The sequence below is a fragment of the Macaca fascicularis genome, chromosome 19, assembly GCF_037993035.2.
Source record: "Macaca fascicularis isolate 582-1 chromosome 19, T2T-MFA8v1.1".
Classification (NCBI taxonomy): Eukaryota; Metazoa; Chordata; class Mammalia; order Primates; family Cercopithecidae; genus Macaca; species Macaca fascicularis.
In genome coordinates, this window is record NC_088393.1 from 15,519,912 (window position 1) to 15,540,092 (window position 20,181).

General features: G+C 57.4%; 2 protein-coding genes across 28 annotated transcripts; one reads left to right on the top strand and one right to left on the bottom strand.

Annotated features, from left to right (window-relative positions):
- Positions 1–209: 209 nt before the first annotated feature.
- Positions 210–8,041, top strand: SYDE1 (synapse defective Rho GTPase homolog 1). The gene is made up of 8 exons (XM_005588270.5): positions 210–356; positions 1,888–2,229; positions 2,619–3,263; positions 3,434–3,648; positions 4,225–4,351; positions 4,545–4,705; positions 5,261–5,486; positions 6,635–8,041. Exons 1-8 carry the CDS (start codon positions 269–271, stop codon positions 7,036–7,038), a joined length of 2,208 nt encoding a protein of 735 aa, XP_005588327.2. The 5' UTR covers positions 210–268; the 3' UTR covers positions 7,039–8,041.
- Positions 8,042–8,053: 12 nt separating this feature from the next.
- ILVBL (ilvB acetolactate synthase like) lies at positions 8,054–19,712 on the bottom strand. 27 transcript variants are annotated; one of them, XR_012428469.1, is made up of 17 exons: positions 19,586–19,712; positions 18,853–18,997; positions 17,349–17,550; positions 17,090–17,217; positions 16,865–17,003; positions 16,666–16,777; positions 13,053–13,152; positions 12,494–12,591; positions 12,242–12,378; positions 11,352–11,439; positions 10,945–11,079; positions 9,464–9,578; positions 9,208–9,377; positions 9,057–9,127; positions 8,893–8,964; positions 8,609–8,714; positions 8,054–8,497 (listed from the first exon to the last, which is right to left on the bottom strand). XR_012428469.1 is itself a non-coding variant. In XM_005588274.5 (16 exons), exons 2-16 carry the CDS (start codon positions 18,985–18,987, stop codon positions 8,319–8,321), a joined length of 1,899 nt encoding a protein of 632 aa, XP_005588331.2. In that variant the 5' UTR covers positions 18,988–18,997; positions 19,586–19,712; the 3' UTR covers positions 8,054–8,318. The 27 variants fall into 27 exon arrangements, 4 of the variants coding, with proteins under 4 accessions (XP_005588331.2, XP_005588329.2, XP_005588330.2 ...); XR_012428473.1 differs by having other exon boundaries at positions 9,464–10,206; XR_012428475.1 differs by having other exon boundaries at positions 9,464–10,543.
- Positions 19,713–20,181: the final 469 nt, after the last annotated feature.

Below are 20,181 nucleotides of genomic sequence, written 5' to 3' on the forward strand. Positions count from 1 at the left end.
ATCGAAGCTGGAGCGGATCCGGGCACCCGGAGCCCCCATTCCATCCCCTCCCGGCCCCAGGCAACTACATCTCCCAGCATCGCCCGCTCAGGCCGCGGGAAAGGGAAAGAAAAAAAAAAAAAGTTTGGGCCAAGCATTCCCGGAATGTGCTTCCTGCTGGCTCGGGGTGGGGGGCGGGCGGGGAGGCCCGGGCGGGGCGGGGAGGGCGCGGGGCGGCGCGGCCGGAGCCCGGGGCGCGCACTCGGCTCGGCCCGGCCCGGGCCGCAGCATGGCCGAGCCGCTACTCAGGAAAACCTTCTCCCGCCTGCGGGGCCGGGAGAAACTTCCCCGGAAAAAGTCGGACGCCAAGGAGCGCGGTGAGCAGAGATCCGTGGGGGAAGAGAGGGCGCCGAGCCCCGCCCGGCCTAGGAGCGGGGTCCCAGGGCCCCGAGGACAGACGGTGGGGGGGATTAGGGGGAGCCCCCCGCACCCCGCTGCAGACTGCGGTGCCTCCAGCCAGGGGAGGGTAGGGGTCCTGGAAGGAAGGGACTGGGAGGGAGGGGGGCACGGACCGTTATGTGCAGCTGGCCGAGGATGCCAGCGCTGCGGGCTCCTTGGGAGGCCCGGGAGGGGGCCTCGCCCACGACAGGAAATGGGGCTGCGACTGAGAGCCTGGAGGGTGGAGGGGAGGAGGGGCTGGGAGGCCGGGACACTGGGGCCCAGTCAGGCTGGGCAAGGGGCATCGGAAGCCCTGGAGGCGCAGGATGGGAGATGAGGGGTGCACTCCTGCAAAGGAGAGAGGGGCGGCCCATCAATCAGAGTAGCTGCCGCCCTCTACCTCCCACCTACTAACCGGTGACTGCAACTGCGCCTGCCTTAGCCCCAGGAAACTGTGCCCTTTATACAGATGGGGAAACTGAGGCACGGAGCAATGGGGTAATGTGCCCAGGGCCGGTGACTTAAACAGCTCTTTGGGCTTTGCTACCTATAGAGACCCTAGAGGGTAGACATGGGAGGTGACCAGAAGAGGAGTTCAGCAGGGTAGCAAGTAAAGACCTTAGAGAAATAGCTGCGTGGGATAGGGGGACCCAGGAAGGAAGGAGTTAAAGGAGGAAGGCCAGACCATTCCATGGACGTGCCCCTTCCCCCCAGGCCTTCCCAAAGATTCCCAAGGTTCCCAGGGCAGGGAGAAGGGACAGGGATGCCCAAACACAAACACACACAGGAAACAGCCCAGGACATGAGAGAGGAGAGGAGGGAGGGAAGGGGAAGTCCCAAGGCATTAAGCCTGGGGGGCCTGGCCTGGGCTGAAGGACAAGGGCCCATCCCAGGATGGCGACAGAGTTTGGAAGACAGGAGGGAGGGTAAAAAGGGCAGGAGACTGGGAGTGACTGTGCTGCAGGGAATAGAGAACCCAGCTCCTCACTCCTGAGCACGTAGTGCCTGCTGTGGGCTGTGTACTTTTCCAGAAGGCTCCTGGAAGCCTCCCTGGACATGGAAATCACATCCCCCCATTTCACAGGAGAATACTGAGCCTCAGAGAGGGAAGCGACTTGCCCAAGGCCACACAAGTGCAAAGCTCCATGCCACAGTTATTGAGAGGGGAGAGGAAGTGGAGACTGGAACCCAGTACCTACGGGCCCCAGGAAGCCTGACTTAGAACCCTGAGGCTGCAGGGACAGAGTCCCCTTTTGGGATGTCAGGGATTGAGCAGGGGGCGCTCTAAGCTGATAACCGAGATCACTAGCCTGTGGCTGCCTATTCCAACCAAAAGAGCAGGATCCAAGGAACAGTGACTTATCAGGGGCGGGCCAGGGCTGTACACAGCATCCCACCCACTGATCAATTGCACAGGGCTGCTCTGCAGGAAGTGAGGGGCTGGGTCTCACTCCCCTTGCTCTCCACCAGGCCGCCCAGCCCAGCGCCCAGAGCCCAGCCCTCCAGAGCCAGAGCCCCAGGCTCCCGAAGGGTCCCAGGCTGGAGCAGAGGGGCCCCCTAGCCCTGAGGCATCAAGGAGCCCTGCACGGGGGGCCTACCTGCAAAGCCTGGAGCCCAGCAGCCGCCGATGGGTGCTGGGTGGGGCCAAGCCAGCTGAGGACACCTCTTTAGGGCCTGGGGTACCTGGCAGTGGAGAGCCCGCGGGCGAGATCTGGTACAACCCCATCCCTGAGGAAGACCCCAGACCTCCAGCACCTGAGCCCCCAGGGCCACAGCCAGGCTCAGCTGAGCCAGAGGGCCTGGCCCCCCAAGGTAAGAACAAGCTTCACATCTCCTTCCCCCAGGTGAGCACCAGCCTCACACCCCCTCCCCCTCAGGGGAGCACAAGCATCACATTCCTTCCCTTCAGGGGAGCACCAGCTTCACACCTCTTCCCTTCAGGGGAGCACCAGCTTCACATCCCTTCCCTTCAGGGGAGCACCAGCTTCACACCCCTTCCCTTCAGGGGAGCACCAGCCTCACACCCCCTCCCCCTCAGGGGAGCACAAGCATCACATTCCTTCCCTTCAGGGGAGCACCAGCTTCACACCCCTTCCCTTCAGGGAAACACCAGCCTCACAGCCCCTCCCCAGGGAAGCACCAGCCTCACCCTCCTCCCCTAAGCCCAGGTTCCTGGACCCTGAGGTCTGCTCTCCACACAGGTGCAGCCCCTGCCAGCCCCCCGGCCAAAGCCTCCCGCACCAAGTCCCCGGGCCCCGCCAGGCGCCTCTCCATAAAGATGAAGAAGCTGCCGGAACTGCGGCGCCGCCTGAGCCTGCGAGGCCCCCGGGCTGGCAGGGAGCGCGAGAGGGCTGCCCCTGCGGGCTCCGTCATCAGCCGCTACCACCTGGACAGCAGCGTGGGGGGCCCCGGGCGGGCAGCAGGGCCCGGGGGCACCCGGAGCCCGAGGGCCGGTTACCTCAGCGACGGAGACTCACCGGAGCGCCCAGCTGGGCCCCCGTCGCCCACCTCCTTCCGGCCCTACGAGGTGGGTCCCACAGCCCGGGCACCCCCGGCTGCACTCTGGGGCCGCCTCAGCCTGCACCTGTACGGTCTCGGAGGGCTGCGGCCAGCGCCAGGGGCCACCCCCAGAGACCTCTGCTGCCTACTACAAGTGGATGGGGAGGCCCGGGCCCGAACAGGGCCGCTGCGAGGGGGGCCGGACTTCCTGCGGCTGGACCACACTTTCCACCTGGAGTTGGAGGCCGCCAGGCTCCTGCGCGCCCTGGTGCTTGCATGGGATCCTGGCGTGAGAAGGCACCGGCCCTGTGCCCAGGGCACCGTGCTGCTGCCCACGGTCTTCCGAGGTAGGACACGTGGCTGCAGGGGAGGAGGGGCAGGGACCCCCAAACCCCACCGCCACCCCCGCAGAGTGCCTAGGGGGCTGGGCTCCGGGCAGAAGGTGTGACCTGGAGTAGGGAGGCCGGGGGGGTACATGAAGCTTCAGAGTACCCGGCTCAGGCCCTTGTGTCCTCAGGGTGCCAGGCCCAACAGCTGGCCGTGCGCCTGGAGCCCCAGGGGCTGCTCTATGCCAAGCTGACCCTGTCGGAGCAGCAGGAAGCTCCTGCCACAGCTGAGCCCCGCGTCTTCGGGCTGCCACTGCCACTGCTGGTGGAGCGGGAGCGGCCCCCCGGCCAGGTGCCCCTCATCATCCAGAAGTGCGTTGGGCAGATCGAGCACCGAGGGCTGCGGGTAAGCACCCACCCCACTCCACCCCTCTGGCCCCCAGACCTCAGACCCACTCTTCAGGACACCCTATGTACAGATGCCAGACCCCTACCCCAGGCCTGAGCCACTCCTAGCTCCAATCCCAGCCTAGACAAGGGCAGAAGGCCCCCCCTTGACTGTGGCACCCTGGGCAGAACCCATGGGTCATCCATCGATTTAATAACAGGATCCAAGCCCTCCTGGGGCTCAGAGTCTGATGGGGGAAAAGATACGACTCTAGTCATTCATAAATGTAAAACTAACTGGGACTAGAGTGGGGCGGGGGTGTACCTAGGGTCTGGGAGAGCTTAAAACAAAACCTGGGGTAGTCATGGAAAGCTTCCTGGAAGAAGCATCAGAGTTTCCTAAGTCAGAGGAGGTGGGAGCCAAGACAAGTAGTCCAAGCAGAGGGTTTACAAGGCCAGGTTGTCAAGGTAGTTCCAACCTCCCAGCCCCCAGTGTCCATTGCTGCCGTGGCCCAGAATTCCAGTGCTCACCCCACTGGGCCGATTAGTCTGTGGCCCCAGCAGGAAGATATTCACTCTCTCTTCCCGCCTCCAGGTAGTGGGACTGTACCGTCTATGTGGTTCAGCGGCAGTGAAGAAAGAGCTTCGGGATGCCTTTGAGCGGGACAGTGCAGCGGTCTGCCTATCTGAGGACCTGTACCCCGATATCAATGTCATCACTGGTCAGCATGGCCCCCTCTCCTCTGCCTGCTCACCCCCATTCAAGGCCTCACTTCAAGGCCTTGGGGCTCCTCTGGGACCTCACTCCTCCTATCTGACCTTGCTTTCACCCACCTCCTCTTCCCCCTTGTCTGTGCCCCTCCTTGGCCTTAGAAGCCAGTGGTGCCCTGACCAGAGGGGGCCCTGTGTTCACAGGCATCCTCAAGGATTATCTTCGAGAGTTGCCCACTCCGCTCATCACCCAGCCCCTGTATCAGGTGGTACTGGAGGCCATGGCTCGGGACCCCCCAAACAGAGCTCCCCCCACCACTGAGGGCACCCGAGGGCTTCTCAGCTGCCTGCCGGATGTGGAAAGAGTGAGTTGGGCCTGGTGGGAGTGATGGGACTTGAGAGTGGGCTAATTCCAATAGAATGTTTCACCCATGGCTGGGCCTGCGATGGGCATGAGCTGGCAGCAGCATCATATCCCCAAGAAATAGGTGCTATTAGCATCCCACTTCAAAGATTTGGAAACTGAGGCCCAAAGCAGTTGAGTGAGTTACCCAAGGTCACACAGCCAGGATGTGTCAAAAATGCATGCTGAATGCTGGTCTTTCAACCTACAAGGGAGGTTCCTGGCTGAGGGAACCTAGACAAGTTCCATCCCTCTCTATGCTTCAATACCTTCATCTGTAAAATGGGATTCATGGCAGCTTTGCCTTTCCAATGCTTAGTTGCCTTTGGCTTCAGTCTTCCCTCCAGCAAAATAGGCTCATAATACTAATACCTAATGATTAATAGTCTTAACCCGACCACATCCCAGCTATGAGACTGTGAACCTGCTTCCTTACTCTAGCCACCTTAGTCTCTTGCAGGTAGGTGCCCCAGGGGCCTGACTTTGTCTGACTTACATCCTCTCAACCCTCTCCCAGGCCACCCTGACGCTTCTCCTGGACCACCTGCGCCTTGTCTCCTCCTTCCATGCCTACAATCGCATGACCCCACAGAACTTGGCAGTGTGCTTCGGGCCTGTGCTGCTGCCGGCACGCCAGGCACCCACAAGGCCTCGTGCCCGCAGCTCCGGCCCAGGCCTCACCAGTGCAGTGGACTTCAAGCGCCACATCGAGGTGCTGCACTACCTGCTGCAGTCTTGGCCAGGTGAGCTCATGCCCAGGACCTGCACCACCAGTCTGAGCCAGGCTGCTGCAGTGATGCCACCTTAGGGGACCAATCAGTGTCTTGGGCTTGAAGCAGGCTACGTCCCCTCATGGAGTAAACTGGTACCTGGTTGCCTCAGCAACCAGTTCAGATCCAACCAATCTATCTGTTTTGTCTTTTTTATTATTATTATTATTATTTTGTAAAGACAGGGTTTCTCTATACTGCCCAAGCTGGTCTCAAACTCATGATCTCAAGCCATCCTCCTGCCTCAGCCTCCCAAAGTACTGGGATTATAAACTGAATCACTTTGCCCCACAGAGCAGATTCATCTTTACTTTTTTTTTTTTTTTTTTTTTTTTTTTTCCGAGATCTCTCTCTGTCACCCAGGCTGCAGTGCAGTGGTGTGACCTCGGCTCACTGCAAGCTCTGCCTCCAGGGCTCATGCCATTCATTCTCCTGCCTCAGCCCCCCGAGTAGCTGGGACTACGGGCACCCGCCACCACGCCCAGCTAATTTTTTGTTTTTTGTTTTTTTTTAGTAGAGACAGGGTTTCACCGTGGTAGCCAGGATGGTCTTGATCTCCTGACCTCGTGATCCACCCACCTCGGCCTCCGAGAGCACTGGGATTACAGGCGTGAGCCACCGCGCCCGGCCAGTCCTGGCTAATTTTTATATTTTAAGTAGAGAGGGGGTTTCACTGTGTTAGCCAGGCTGGTCTTGAACTCCTGACCTCAAGTGATCCACCCACTTCAGTCCTCCCAAAGTGCTGGAATTACAGGCACGCACTACCAGTCCTAGCTAATTTTTGTATTTTTAGTAGAGACGGGGTTTCACGGTGTTGGCCAGGCTGGTCTTGAACTCCTGACCTCAAGTGATCCGCCTGCCTCAGGCCTCCCAAAGTGCTGGGATTACAGGCATGATCCAGGGCACCTGCTGCTATCCATCTTTGATGCAGTCAGAGGCCCTGCCTCTTGACATGCCAATCAGAGGTCTAGTCGCCTAAGCAACCAGTTCTAGCTCCGCTGGTGAAACCCTGAAACGGTCGAAGGCCTCTTCCCACAGGCCAATCAGGAGCCTAGTTCCCTAAGCAGCCAATCAGAAGTCGGCTGTCTCCTCTCTGTATGACCCGCCCTGTCCCCCTTCAGATCCCCGCCTGCCCGGAGAAGCTCCAGATGTCGCGCCGTACTTACGACCCAAACGACAACCACCTCTGCACTTACCACTGGCAGACCCCGAAGTGGTGACTCGGCCCCGCGGCCGAGGAGGCCCTGAGAGCCCCCCGAGCAACCGCTACGCCGGCGACTGGAGCGTTTGCGGGCGGGACTTCCTGTCTTGTGGGCGGGACTTCCTGTCCGGGCCAGACTACGACCACGTGACGGGCAGTGACAGCGAGGACGAGGACGAGGACGTCGGTGAGCCGAGGGTCACCGCTGACTTCGAAGATGACTTCGATGCACCCTTCAACCCGCACCTGAATCTCAAAGACTTCGACGCCCTCATCCTGGATCTGGAGAGAGAGCTCTCCAAGCAAATCAACGTGTGCCTCTGAGCCAGAGGACAGGGCGGGACCCCGGTTACAAAACTGGGCGCCCGGTGGCGAAGGCGGTGCCCTGGTGACCAAGGAGAGTCAGACCTGTTGCTCAGGCCGAGCTCCTGGTTGTTAGGGAGTTACCATGGGACCAGTCGCATGTGTGGCTGAGACTCATTCCCCGTTTCCAGGGCCCAGTATTTGGACACTAGTTGCGAAGTCTGGGTACTGGGGATTTTAGGGACCAGAGGTTGTGACCATCTTTCCTGAGCACCAAGGGTTTCCCCTTTTGTTGCCAAAAAGGCAGTTCTCGCGCTTGCTAGGCTGGCCTCTCTTGCCTCCCCTTGGCCGGGTCAACACCAGTTACGGTGTGCATCACCCTGGAGTGGTGAGTCACCTCTAGTCGGCCCTCTTGCTGCTGCCAACCAAATCAGTATTAGCTTTGAGCACTGCACTCTTGTTTCTCCCTCCCTTGGACGACACAAGGACTAGCATGAGGCACTGTTTGTGGGAGGCAGCCCCTATCCTGGGTTCCAGCATGGACACAGGGGCAGCCTGGGGCTTATGGAGAAACAGCTGGTTTCCCCCACCCTTTTCCCGGGAAGACCCCACAATTGGCCTCTAGTCAGCAAATGGAGATAACAGAGTCTGGCCTTTCCAATCCCCATCCCCTCATCCCCACCCCTGAAAAAAAAATTGAGCACTTAAACCCCTCTCTTTTGGAGGGGGCCCCCCAAAGCGTCAGGCTGGGGGCAGTCTGGTACGGAACATATTTATTGCCTCCATGCATGTGTGTGTGTGTCTGTGAGGACTGGTGTGCGTGGACACGTCTGGAGCAGGCGTGTGGGGCTCTTTCAGGGACCACAGAGGAGGGTGCAGTTGGCAGTGCCCAGCCACCCTGAAATCCCCAGTAATGGTGCCTCAGTGGGCCCCAGAGTTCCAGTGGGAGAGTACAGTTCCCTCCTGTCTCCCTCTTCTTTTCCGCACCTCCATCTTTGTGGATAATAAATCAATATGCACAGGTTCTGAGACTGAGTATGTGGGCCCACGTGGGCCAGAGGTGGTTTATTCAGTCTCCGTAAGAGAGGGGACAAAGGGCATAGTTGGGTCCGTGGAGAGGAGGGTCGAAGAGCTCACAAGGGAGCCTCTCTGAGCTTTGACCCCTCCATCCCCTCCTCAGGGAGGTTGTGGAGTCATCGGGCCTCATGGGATAGGCCCAGGGCAAGCAATGATGAGACTCCAAACCAGCTGGACACAGTCCAGCCGCAGGAAGGCAGCCAAGCATTCTGACCCACAAGGCCCTATACAGCAATGGAGCCATCGCGGAAGTCCGTCCTCCCAATGAGGATGTTCACCACGACCGGGTGGCCGTCTCGGCACTGCTGCTGGGCATCGTGCAGCACCTTGACCACCTGATCCTCGTTCTCCCGTGAGAGCAGCAAGCCCCGGGCCCCCAGACCCATGGCTGCCTTGTGATATTCTGAAAGAGGAGATGAAGTCAGATGGTGGCAAGGATTCAGCCCACCGCACGTGCAGCCAGCCGGGACTGAAACAGCCTCCTGTCCTCCCAACCTTGCTGAGGCCCCCTCACCAGTGTAGGCCAGGCCACAGGCCACGTTGCTGCCCAGAGACGGCACCTGCTCCCGAGAAATCTGCGTCCAGCCAGCATCATTCCCTACCAAGGCCATTACTGGGATCTACAGAAAGAAGATGAAGGCAGGCTGTAGCCTTCAGCCCCATGACTTGGCCAGCCAGAGGACAGAGACAGGGACAGGGCCTCTGCCAGACAGAAGGCTCCCTCCCCACCTCAGCCCACCCCTGGTGACATCTCCCAGAACCCCAGGCCCTAAGCTTCCCTCAGGCCAGCCCAGTCACCTTGTGTCTGACGAACGTATCAAATTCGATGAGGCTATAGCCAAAAGCTCCATCCCCAAACAGGCACCAGACCTGGTGGGGAGGGGACCCAGGATGGTTAGGGTGGATCAGGGCCCAGAGAGCAGCAAGTCTCCCAACTCCAGTGCTCAACTCCAGTGCCTCACCTCGGCATCCGGCCGGCACAGCTTGGCCCCAAGTGCAAATCCTGCGCCAACTCCCAGAGTCCCAAAGGCCCCTAAGAGGACCAAGAGCAGGTGGGTGTGAAGGCGTCCAGATGAATGGTGCCCACTGCCCCTGGCGGGAGCCTTTCCTTACCAGGATCCAGCCAGCGCAGGGGGCCACGGGGCTGTACCAGATGGGCGGCAGTGCCCACAAAGTCCCCGCCATCCACCACCAGAATTGAGTTGTCAGGTAGCGTTTCCTCCACCAGCTGTAGCACCCGCACTGGGTTCAGGTGCTGGGCCACAGGCATCGCTGCCTTCTCCCTGCAACAGGACAGCGAAGGTCACCAGCGCTGGCAGCAGTGTCTGCCGGGAACCCCCTGCCCACATCCACTCCACCCAGGCCCCACCGAAAGGTCTGCTCCTTCTGCCGGTCAGCTTCCCGCAGCTCCTCCACCCAGTCTGGGGCCCATGTCTGGCCCTGAAGGCCCTCCACCAGCTTCAGCACGAAGGAACCCACATCTCCTGGGGAAGGAAGAGGACACAGCTGTGCGGAGCTGGCTTCCTCCTGTTCTTCCAGCACCAGAGGCCTCAAAACAGCAGGAAGCCAGCAGCAGCATCCGAGCGGGCAGACGGGAAGCAGGCCAGGGGTGCTCCTAGGAAAAAAACAGGTGAAACACCCCAGAACCAGGGGAGGGCAGCCCAGGTGAAAAGGGAGGTCAAGACCCAAGAAACAAGAGTTAAGGAGCACAAGGCAGGTGACAAACCCAAGCTGGCCTCGTCCCCTCCCTCTACCTCCTTCTGCCTGGGAAACAATGAAAAGAGCTACATCCACCAAGCACATCTTTCAATTCCAGGCACGTGGAAGCGCACGGCAAACGTTACTGAAGTGAACTAACAAACAGCCCGTGATGTATTTTTCACCACCCCATTTTTCAAATGATCAAATGGAGGCTCCGAGAAGGTGAGGCTCTCCCGCTGTTCATCTCCAGTTCAGGCCTCCTCATTTCTGTCCTGGCCATTTTTAGCAGCCCCGCTGGCCTCCATCCGGCCCCCTTCCAGCGTGCCGTCCACGGCTGCTGAGGGGACCTTCCCAACACGGATGCAACGGTGCCACTTCTCTGCTTAACACAAGAGCGTCCTTTCGCCTAGGCTGCAGAGGAGTCAACATCCTCAGAACAATGAACAAGTTCAAGTCCAAGGGGACTCAAATAAGGGGAGGGCATAGATACAGCAGGAAGACAGAGAGGCTAAGGGGCCAAAGAGTGTGCAGTGGGCACACTGAGGGCAGTGGGCAGTGTGGGAGGGAACGTAATCACATGCATGTTTTCAAGCTTCCCTGTGTCCACCCCACCATCTGTTCCTACAGAAGCATCGATTAGGCTGGGCGCAGTAGCTCTGGTCTGTAATCTCAGCACTTTGAGAGGCCGAGGCAGGAGGATCACTTGAGGCCAGGAGTTCGACACCAGCCTGGGCAACATAGTGAGATGCTGATTCCACAAAAAAAAAAAAAAAAAAAAAAAAAAAAAATTAAAAATTAGCCTGGCATGGTGGTGCACGCTTGTAGTCCCAGCTACTCAGGAGGCTGAGGTGGGAGGATTGCTTTGAGCCTGTTGAGTTTGAGGCTGCAGTGAGCTGTGATCGCACTACTGCATTCTAGCCTGGGTGACAGAGCAAGACCTCCTCTCTAAAAAATAAAAATTAAAAAAAATTTAAAAAAGAAGCATTCATCAGTTTGAGGGCCAACTATTTGTCTCTGGTTGACAGGCTGTGCCCTAGGGCAAGGTCTGGGCCTCGATCACCGTACCAGGTTCAAGCCAGCTGCAGCAGAAACCAGGAGGAGAGGGACCGGAAGGAGCGCATATGTGTACGGGGGGATTAGGGGGCTCACCCTGCACAGCCTCCTGGGGCTTCCAGAAGACGTCTGAGTTGAGCAACATATCTTCCCGGTTACGATTGACAATGATGATCTTGCTGCTGTGGCTGAGGACACGGCCATACGATAGGCGAAAGTCGCACACGGTTCCTGGGGTGGAGGACAGGAATACAGTGGGTAGAGGCCCCCTGTCCTCTACCTTACTTGATCCATTGTGGTGGACTGGATGCAAAAGACTCCCTGTTCCTCACCGAGTCTCCTTGCACCTGTGCCACCTGCAGTGACCTTGAAGCTCCCCACACCCCCTGAATCTGGGCTGGCCTCATGACATGCTTTGGCCAACAGGATAGGGCAGAGGCGGGTTGTATTTTCCCAGAATGGCCACAATATCTCCCACCCTACATCCACTTGTACAAGGTCACCTTGACATGCCTCCCATGGAGAGAGGTGCAGCCTGGGTCCCCTTTCCTTGAATCAGGTGGCAGAAGTGACATAGCATGACACCCGAGGCTGGGTCAGAAGAGATGCAGTTTCTTGTTCACTCTTAGAGGCCTGGGTGGGGCCAAGGAGTGTGCTCTGTCTGCGAAGTCTGATTACCCCGAGGCCATCATGCTGGGAGGAAACCCGAACCACAAGGAGAGGCCTGTGTAGTTGCCCTAGTCCACAGCCCCAGCAACAGTTGGCATCAATTGCAAGACCTCTGAGTGAAGACACCTCCAGATGACTCAGGACCCCCTCCCCCATTCCTGCAGACTCTACTTCAAGAAGCCACACAGCCTCCACTCTCTCTCTCGAACAACCACACTCCCCCAGCCCCACAGTTTTCTCATCCTTCACCAAGTCGGCTGGCCCAGGCTAGCCTACTGGAGGATGAGAAACAAGGGGGCCATGGAGACAGGGATGAAGAACCCTATGACCCCAGCTGAAGCCATCCCAGACCATCTGCAGGGCCAGCCAATCCCCATACAGGTGAGCGAGCCCAGCCTGGATCAGCACAGCTGCCTTCCTGCCTAACCCAAGAGCAGACTCACAAATGAGCCCAGTCAAAACCACAGCTACCACCTACCTTATAGGTGGGTCTTGAGAAATCAGAAATGCATTTTTAGCCATTGAGTTTGGGGATGGTTGTTACAGGGCAGTAGCTAACTGATACACCTATTATGTGTCTGGTAGGGTTCAAAGCGCTCTATGTGAAAATGTGTATCAAGTACAGTAGGTGCCCACTAGATGTTCATCCTCCTTTGTGTGAAGCTGGGTAACAGGGTGAGGGGGTTCCTGGGGGAAGGAGGGAAAGGAAGAGGCTCAGGCCCACCTGCTAGGACAATGACATCTGCCTTCTTCAGGGCCGCACTGCGGTTCTCCCGGATATGGAGGGAGTGGTTGCGGCCTAACAGCCCCCGTGCCATCCCCCCAAGGAAGCAGGGAACACCCAGGGTCTCCACGGCAGCCCTAGGAGTCCAGACAGAGCAGAGGTCAGTGTGGCCGGGGCCTCCCGCCTCCCCAAGAGCACCCAAGGACCGGGAACTGGGAACGTGAAAACAAGGGCAGGGCTGGGGCTTCTCACCGAAGCTTGTCGGCAGACTTCGGGGTGAGCAGGGCCTGACTCCCTAGCACCATTAGGGGCCTCTTGGCCCGGCTCAGGATCTCCACACAGCGTTGAACCTGGGGCGAGAGGTGGGGCTCAAAGAATTGTCTTTTTATGTTTTTTTTTTTTTTTTTTTTGAGACACAGTTTCACTCTGTTGCCCAGGATGGAGTGCAGTGGCGTGATCTCAGCTCATTGCAGCCTCCACCTCCCAGGTTCAAATGATTCTCCCGCCTCAGCCTCCAGAGTAGCTGGGATTACAGGCGCATGCCACAATGCCTGACTAACTTTTTTATTTTCAGTAGAGACAGGGTTTCACCACGTTGGCCAGGCTAGTTTGAACTCCTGGCCTCAAGTGATTTGCCCACCTTGGCCTCCCTAAGTGCTGGGATTACCACCGTGAGCCACCGCGTCCGACCAAAGGGCCACCCTTGAGTCGCCATGAGCACCCAAGATCAAGGCCCCAATACTGACTCAGGGAGAGGGTCAGGGGGCCCTGCTGGGTAGGGTCCTCAGACAAAAAAAGAGAGGTAATTCACCTGCTGCGGGGAAGCCTGGGGGATGTCCAGGGGCAGTGGTCCCTCGGGCTGAGGCTCCCATGCCCCAGCAAAGAGGTTGGCCAGGTAATTCTCTAAATACCTGCAAGAGGGAGGGGAAAGAACCAAGTTTCCAGAATGAACTACAAGGATTCCAGGATCTGAGGGAGGAGAGGGGCCAGGAGCAAAGTGACATGGGGACAGGGATGGGGAGTAAGAAACCTCAGGGGCAGACGAACCCTGGTGGCCAGGTCTCCAGCAGCCTGTTTCCCCTCAGTAGCCTCTGGGGTCCACCCTAACTCCACGTAGACCCTCAGAAGCAAGGAAAGCAGGCTCAGCATGCCAGGATTAAGCCTGTGGGTCCAAGAGATGTGCGCTCAAGTCCTGGCTCTGTCACTTCCTAGCTGTGCGACTTAGGGCAAGTGACTTCACCCTTCTGAGCTTCTTGCCTCTGTCAATGTAAATATGAACCTCCCTCTCCAGGTTCAAGGACCTGTCCATTTAGGTCATGAGGTGCTTTGCGTAACACTCGATCCATGGGAGTTCTGAACACTATCCTCTCCTGCTTTAAACAGGACCTTCTGGTCTCCTTGCTCATTGGGCCCCAGGGCCCCAACTTTCCTGAAGGACCTGTGCAGGGCCCTGGAGACACAAAGATAGATCCTGCCCAGCCCTGCCCTCAGGGGACGCTCTGTCCAGCCAAAGAGAGACGCATGGGCATTGGCAGGAAACAGTCGGAGCTCAGAGCCAGAAGCCTCTGCTTTCACTGTCAAGGACAGGCTGAGACAGCACAGAAGCAGCCAAGGATGGAACCGTGGGAAACCCCGCAAGTAAAGAAAAGGCAAGGGAGGCTAAGGCAGGAGGACTGCTCGAGGCCAGGAGTTCAAGGCTGTGGTGAGCTATGATCATACCACTGCACTCCAGCCTGGGTGATAGAGCGAGACCCTGTCTCAAAACAAAACAAAACAAAAAAGGCAAGATAAGAGATAGCATTGTGAGAGGCAGCCAGAGAGAGGGGCAAGGAGGAGGAGAAGGGGAGGGACTGACTGGGAATTGAAACCTCATCTCTACTAAAAATACAAAAATTAGCTGGGCATGGTGGACTGCACCTGCAATCCCAGCTACTGGGGGGCTGAGGCAGGAAAATCTCTTGAACCCGGCAGGTGGAGGTTGCAGTGAGCTGAGATCGCACTACTGCGCTCCAACCTGGGGGACAAAGTGAGACTCCGTCTCAAAAAAATAAAGAATGAGGCCATAGAACAAAATCACTACTGCCTGAGCTGACCCTCAGGGGCTTCACACACATCCGGAGTACCTGACTACCTTGTCCACTGGTGATGCCCCGTGCCTGTCCTGGAACCTGGCACATGGCTGCTGCTCGCTAAATGTATAGAAAGGAAGGGCCAAGGACAGGCAAAGGGAAGGGACTGAGGGGAAGGGAGAGAAATAGGAAGAAGAGGAAGAGGAGAAAGGAAAGGAGGAAAAAGAGAACAGGCCAGGCCCGGTGGCTTATGTCTGTAATCCCAACACTTTGGGAGGCCGAGGAGTGTGGGGAAAAGAAAGAGAGATCAGACTGTTACTGTGTCTATATGGAAAGAAGTAGACACAAGAGACTCCATTTTGTTCTGTATTTGAGATGCTGTTAATCTGTAACCCAACCCCCAACCCTGTCCTTGCAAGAGACATGTGCTGTGGTGACTCAAGGTTTAACGGATTTAGGGCTATGTAGGGTGTGCTTTGTTAAACTAGTGCCTGAAGGCAGCTTGCTGGTTAAAAGTCATCACCATTCTGTTAATCTCAAGTACCCAGGGACCCATACACTGCGGAAGGTCGTCACAGGGACCTCTGCCTAGGAAAGCTAGGTATTGTCCAAGGTTTCTCCCCATGTGACAGTCTGAAATATGGCCTCGTGGGAAGGGAAAGACCTAATCGTCCCCCAGCCTGACACCCGTGAAGGGTCTGTGCTGAGGAGGACTAGTATAAGAGGAAAGAAGGCCTCTTGGCAGTTGATAGAGAAAAGCATCTGTCTCCTGCCCATCCCTGGGCAATGGAACATCTCAGTGTAAAACCCGATTGTATGTTCTATTTACTGAGAAAGGAGAAAACCGCCTTAGGGCTGAAGGTGTGACATGCTAGCGGAAATGCTGCTCTCTATGCACTAAAAAGGTTTATGGAGATATTTGCATATGCATATCAAGGCACAGCACTTTTCCTTAAACTTACTCATGTCACAGAGATCTTTATTCACATGTCTTTCTGCTGATCTTCTCCCTACTATGATCCTATTATCCTGCCACTTCCCCTTTTCCAAGATGGTAAAGATAACGATCAATAAATACTGAGGGAACTCAGAGACCGGTGCGGGTGTGGGTCCTCTGTATGCTGAGCGCCAGTCCCCTGGGCCCACTTTTTCTTTCTCTATACTTTGTCTCTGTGTCTCATTTCTTTTCTCAAGTCTCTCGTTCCATCTAATGAGAAATGCCCACAGGTCTGGAGGGGCAGGCCACCCCTTCAGAGGAGGGTGGATCATTTGAGGTTAAGAGTTCAAGACCAGCCTGGCCAACATGATGAAACCTCGTCTCTACAAAAAATACAAGTATTAGCCAGGCGTGGTGGCGGGCGCCCGTCGTCCCAGTTACTCGGGAGGCTGAGGCAGGAGAATGGCGTGAACCCAGGAGGTGGAGGTTGCAGTGAGCCAAGATCGCACCACTGCACTCCAGCCTGAGCAACAGAACGAAGACTCTGTCTCAAAGAAAAAAAAAAGGAAAGGACAAAGATGTGAGGGAAGGAAAGGAGGAGGAAAGGAGAGGGCTCGAGTCTGGGCTCTGCCACTTTTTTTTTTTTTTTTTTGAGACAGAGTCTCGCGCTGTCACCCAGGCTCCCAGGCTGGAGTGCCATGGCGTGATCTTGGCTCACTGCAAGCTTCACCTCCCGGGTTCACGCCATTCTCCTGCCTCAGCCTCCAGAGTAACTGGGACTACGGGCGCCTGCCACCATGCCCAGCTTTTTTTTTTTTTTTTTTTTTTTTTGTACTTTTAGTAGAGACGGGGTTTCACCGTATTAGCCAGGATGGTCTCGATCTCCTGACCTCATGATCCACCCACCTCGGCCTCCCAAAGTGCTGGGATTACAGGTGTGAGCCACCGCTCCCGGCCTGGGCTCTGCTACTTCTTAGCTGTGTGACTTTGGGCAAGTGACTTCACCTTTCTGAGCTTCCTCCTCTGTAAATGTAAGAATGAACCTCCCTTTTGAGGTTCAAGGATCATCCTTAAGGAGGAGGAAAACGAAGAAGACAAGGGGAAAGGTGGGGAGGAAAGGGAGGAGAAGAGGAAGGAAGAGGGAGGAGGAAGAAGAGATGATGATGGAGGAGGAGGAGGAGGGCTGTCCTGAGCCTCTCCCCTCTGCTGCCTCCATGAGGGCCACCTTGCTTTTCCCACCCACCCAATTCATTCCTGCCCCAGGACCTTTGCACATGCTGTTCCTTCTACCTGGAATGCTCTCCCCACAGCTGTCTCCTCCCACTCCACAAGTGAATCAAAGGAGGATGGACACAGGCTGGAAGCTGCAGGAGAGGACGGGGGATAGAGGAGAGAATGGCAGTGGTGGGGCTATTCACCAGGAGACCACTCGGCCCACAAGGCCCTTGCGTGGCTTGGCTGGCACCATCTCCTTCTGGACCATGAAGTAGGGGTACAGCACGTCAATGGGCAGCTCCACAAACACTGGACCTGCAGGGGCAGGGAAGACGCTGAGTCCACAACATGTCCCCAGCCCCTCGGCCCCAGCACTGCTCAGCATCACCATCCTCCACCTACCTGGGGTGCCCGACTGGGCAGCAGCCATCGCAGCCCTCAGGGTGGGCACGATGTCCCTCACCCTCCGCACAGACGCACAGAACTTACAGAGTGGCCGGAAAAGGGACAGCTGATCAATGGCCTGGAGCGCACCCCGGTTCTGGCAAAGACAGAGGTGTGGTAGGGTTACCACATGAGCCCTTTAAGCCCCACCTAGGCCCCCACCAGCCCCCAAGGACTGGGTACCTGCAGCAGAGTACTGGCGGCCCCACCCAGAAGCAGGACTGGGGACTGAGCCATCTGAGCATTCTTCACCGCCGTCACTGTGTTAGTGAGGCCAGGGCCTGCTGTCACTGCCGCCACACCCACCGTTCCTGGAACACAGAGCCCATCACAGCCATGCCCACTCTCTTGGCCATTCTCCCACCTCTGAAAAACCCCAACCCTCACAGACACTGTATCCCACAGTCCAACCAATCCCCAGCCCTCTCCGCAATGCTCTCACCGGACAGGCGGGCCATAGCATCAGCAGCAAAGACGGCCGTGACCTCATGGCGTGTGTCCACCACACGGATGCCCAGTTTCTCACAGGCCACCAGCAGTGGGGAAATGTGCCCACCGACCAGCGTGAAGATAAACCGCACGCCATGGGCCCTCAGCACAGCGGCCACGTTCTCTCCACCATGCCGGACGCTTGCCTTGTCCACCTGGGCCCAAGGACAGGTGGAGCAATAAAGTTAAAGGTCAGGGCAGAGGGCAGCTGGGAAAGGGGGCAATCACCCTGCCCCAGGTAAGGGGGCAGGAGCAGGGTGAGAGGTCAAGAGAAGCTTGGTCTTGGTTAGGCATATATTATACTACACACCAGGCTCAAAGCAAGGCATAACATCTTATCAGATCCCCTTGTCACTACATCCCTCTTAAGCTGAGGACATCAAGACTTACCCAAGTAAGAATGAAAGTCCAATAGAACCCACGCTCTTAAGTGCCCCACTGTTACACTGCCTGTCTCCAGGATGGCAGGGCAATCAGGGAGAGAGGAGACGGTTATATAACCCAGGGAGTTTGCCAGGGAGCCATCTGCTGTGACTACTGACTGTCCTCCAGTATCCCTGCAGGGCCTGGCAGCTGGGCTCCTGATTCCAGCCTCCCTGATACCCTCCTGATAGACGCTAAACAGGCCCAGGGCTTAGTTGACAGGCTGCCAGCCACCATGTGCCTGGCATAGGAGTGAGCTGCTGGCATAGACTGTGCCAAGGCCTCCCAACTCCAGCTGCCTCACAGCCCTACACATCCAAGGCTTGCTTTAAATCTCTGCAAGTCCTGAAGGTCAGTGGCATGACTCTTGGCTAGCAGAGGAAGGATCAGAGAAGGGTTTGGGGAGGGAGAGGTCAAGCTTGGTCCCTGCTAGGAGAGAAAGGGTTAAGAAGGAAGTCTGAGGAAGGGGTAAATTTCAAACAGGTGCAAGGAGTTCGGGGAAAGCCTGTGGGGTCAGCTCTTTCCAAACATGTCACCTAGGGCAAACCACCACACAATCTCTCTGAGCCTCAGCTTCCTCTTGCAGAAAATGAGCTGGAAAGAACAGCACCTACTTTCAAGGAAAAGGTTAACGGGTAGATAAGAAAGTCTACAGTACTGTCAGCAGAGGGCAACTGTTATGAAACTCACTGCCACCCCCTTGCTGGTGCCTGCCCTCTGCCGCATTTATCCCATCCAGTTTAGGGGTGCTGTCCATCTGTTCTGTGAAAAGAGTCACTGGGGAAGGAGGTAGGTGGGGTGCAAGTGCCCGGGCAGCGGCAGCTTCCATATTGTCTCTCACTAGTGGCAAAGTCCAGGCCCCCATACGCAGCGTGGCAATGGAGACAGGGCCCTGGACACAGCCTCTTACCAGTCCCTCTGGACTAGTCGGGGCTCGCTTTCCCACCCTGCGCAATGAGTGAGCTGGAAGCAGCACCACGAGGTCCCTCCCTCTTTGACTGCCCCCAGCCCACCTCCCATTCTATGTCCCGCACCTTGTGCAGCAGCTGATAGAAGAGCCCCAGGCGGTGCGCGGCGCCTAGCAAGGCGGCCACCAGCGTCCCGCAGGCCAGGAGCAGGAAGGAGGGAAATAAGCTCCCGGCAGGGGCGGCGGCCGCGGGGGTCTCCATGAGGTGGCACCTAAGAGAGAAAGGGCACTTCCCAGATTTGGGCGCGACAAGGAACCTATCCGGAAGAAATCGCGCCCCCTCTCCCAGCCCGGATTCAGGACCACGCCCCTTGCCCCCAGTTTCTGTGCGGCCACGCCCCCAACCCTGCCAGCCCACGCCCTTTGTGCGCCTAGGCTCGGAGTGAAGCCAAGCCTCTCTGTGACAAGGTCACGCCCCTCGCGGGCCTAGCCCCAATCCTTTATGTCACCACCACTCCCACCCAAACTAGCCACCACAGGTCAAAGCGGCGACGACAGCACCACAGAGTTATCTTCCACTTACCTACCTGTCAGTGGACAGGCAGAAGCCCGTCCTCTTTCCACAACGGGACCCCAAAACTCAGCCCCAGGAGTGAGCCCGCCCCACGGTACGTCACCAAGAGGCACGAGGTCACGCCCCCAGGTTAGCTGGCGCGACCCTCCACGCAAGCCACGCCTCTCCCTTAGAGAGCGCACGGGCCCGAGCCTGGACCCAGACCCCGGGCTACGGGTCGAGGTCACATCGCATCAGGATGTAGTTCTCCCACACCAGCTCGACCCCCGAGGCTATGCACTTTCACCTCTAGGCTATGGCGTTGCCTCCTGCAGAATTCGGCCAGCTCCGTGTCACGTGACCCGGGAGCCCGTCCTTGCCCGGGTCGCCCACTTGGCTCAGCGGCGCCCCGTAGTCCGGCCCGATGCGCATGCGCACAGTCGGAGCCGCGCTCCGGGGCCACCCGAAAGAGCCTTGCCTCTACTGGCCGCCTGGCGCACAGACCCCGCCTCCCCTCGCCTTTCATTGGCTCGCACTGCAGGCCTCACACCCATTTTATTTTTTTTAAACCTGGAGGCCACGCCCCCCGGCGGCTTCAGGAACCCAGACCTTTGGGGGCCCACCTTCCGCAGCCTTCCATTGGTCAAACAATGTAAGCCCGTAGGTTCAGGCCGTCCGAACACAGCTCGCTTTCCACACCAGCGGGGCTGTATGTACCACTGCACTCTAGCCTGGGCGACAGAGCAAACCGTGTCTCACAAAATAATAATACTTAAAATGGTAAATTTTATGTTATGTATGTTTTCCACACTATAAATGAATATTTATGCATATATATGTGTATATTTTTTATATAATATAGTAGCAAGCAAAGGAACTCAAATTGAGTCACATTCTATAAAA

What these genes read in the sequence shown, in the direction of transcription:
- SYDE1 (XM_005588270.5), top strand. Translation starts at nt 269, where the DNA reads ATGGCCGAGCCGCTACTCAGGAAAACCTTCTCCCGCCTGCGGGGCCGG. An exon ending in GCTGCCCACGGTCTTCCGAG is followed by an intron (nt 3,264 to 3,433) that starts GTAGGACACGTG and finishes TTGTGTCCTCAG; the next exon opens with GGTGCCAGGCCCAACAGCTG. An exon ending in CGATATCAATGTCATCACTG is followed by an intron (nt 4,352 to 4,544) that starts GTCAGCATGGCC and finishes CTGTGTTCACAG; the next exon opens with GCATCCTCAAGGATTATCTT.
- ILVBL (XM_005588274.5), bottom strand. Translation starts at nt 18,987, where the DNA reads ATGGAGACCCCCGCGGCCGCCGCCCCTGCCGGGAGCTTATTTCCCTCC. An exon ending in CCCAGGCTTCCCCGCAGCAG is followed by an intron (nt 12,592 to 13,052) that starts GTGAATTACCTC and finishes CTCTCGCCCCAG; the next exon opens with GTTCAACGCTGTGTGGAGAT. An exon ending in CCTGCGCTGGCTGGATCCTG is followed by an intron (nt 9,128 to 9,207) that starts GTAAGGAAAGGC and finishes TGGTCCTCTTAG; the next exon opens with GGGCCTTTGGGACTCTGGGA.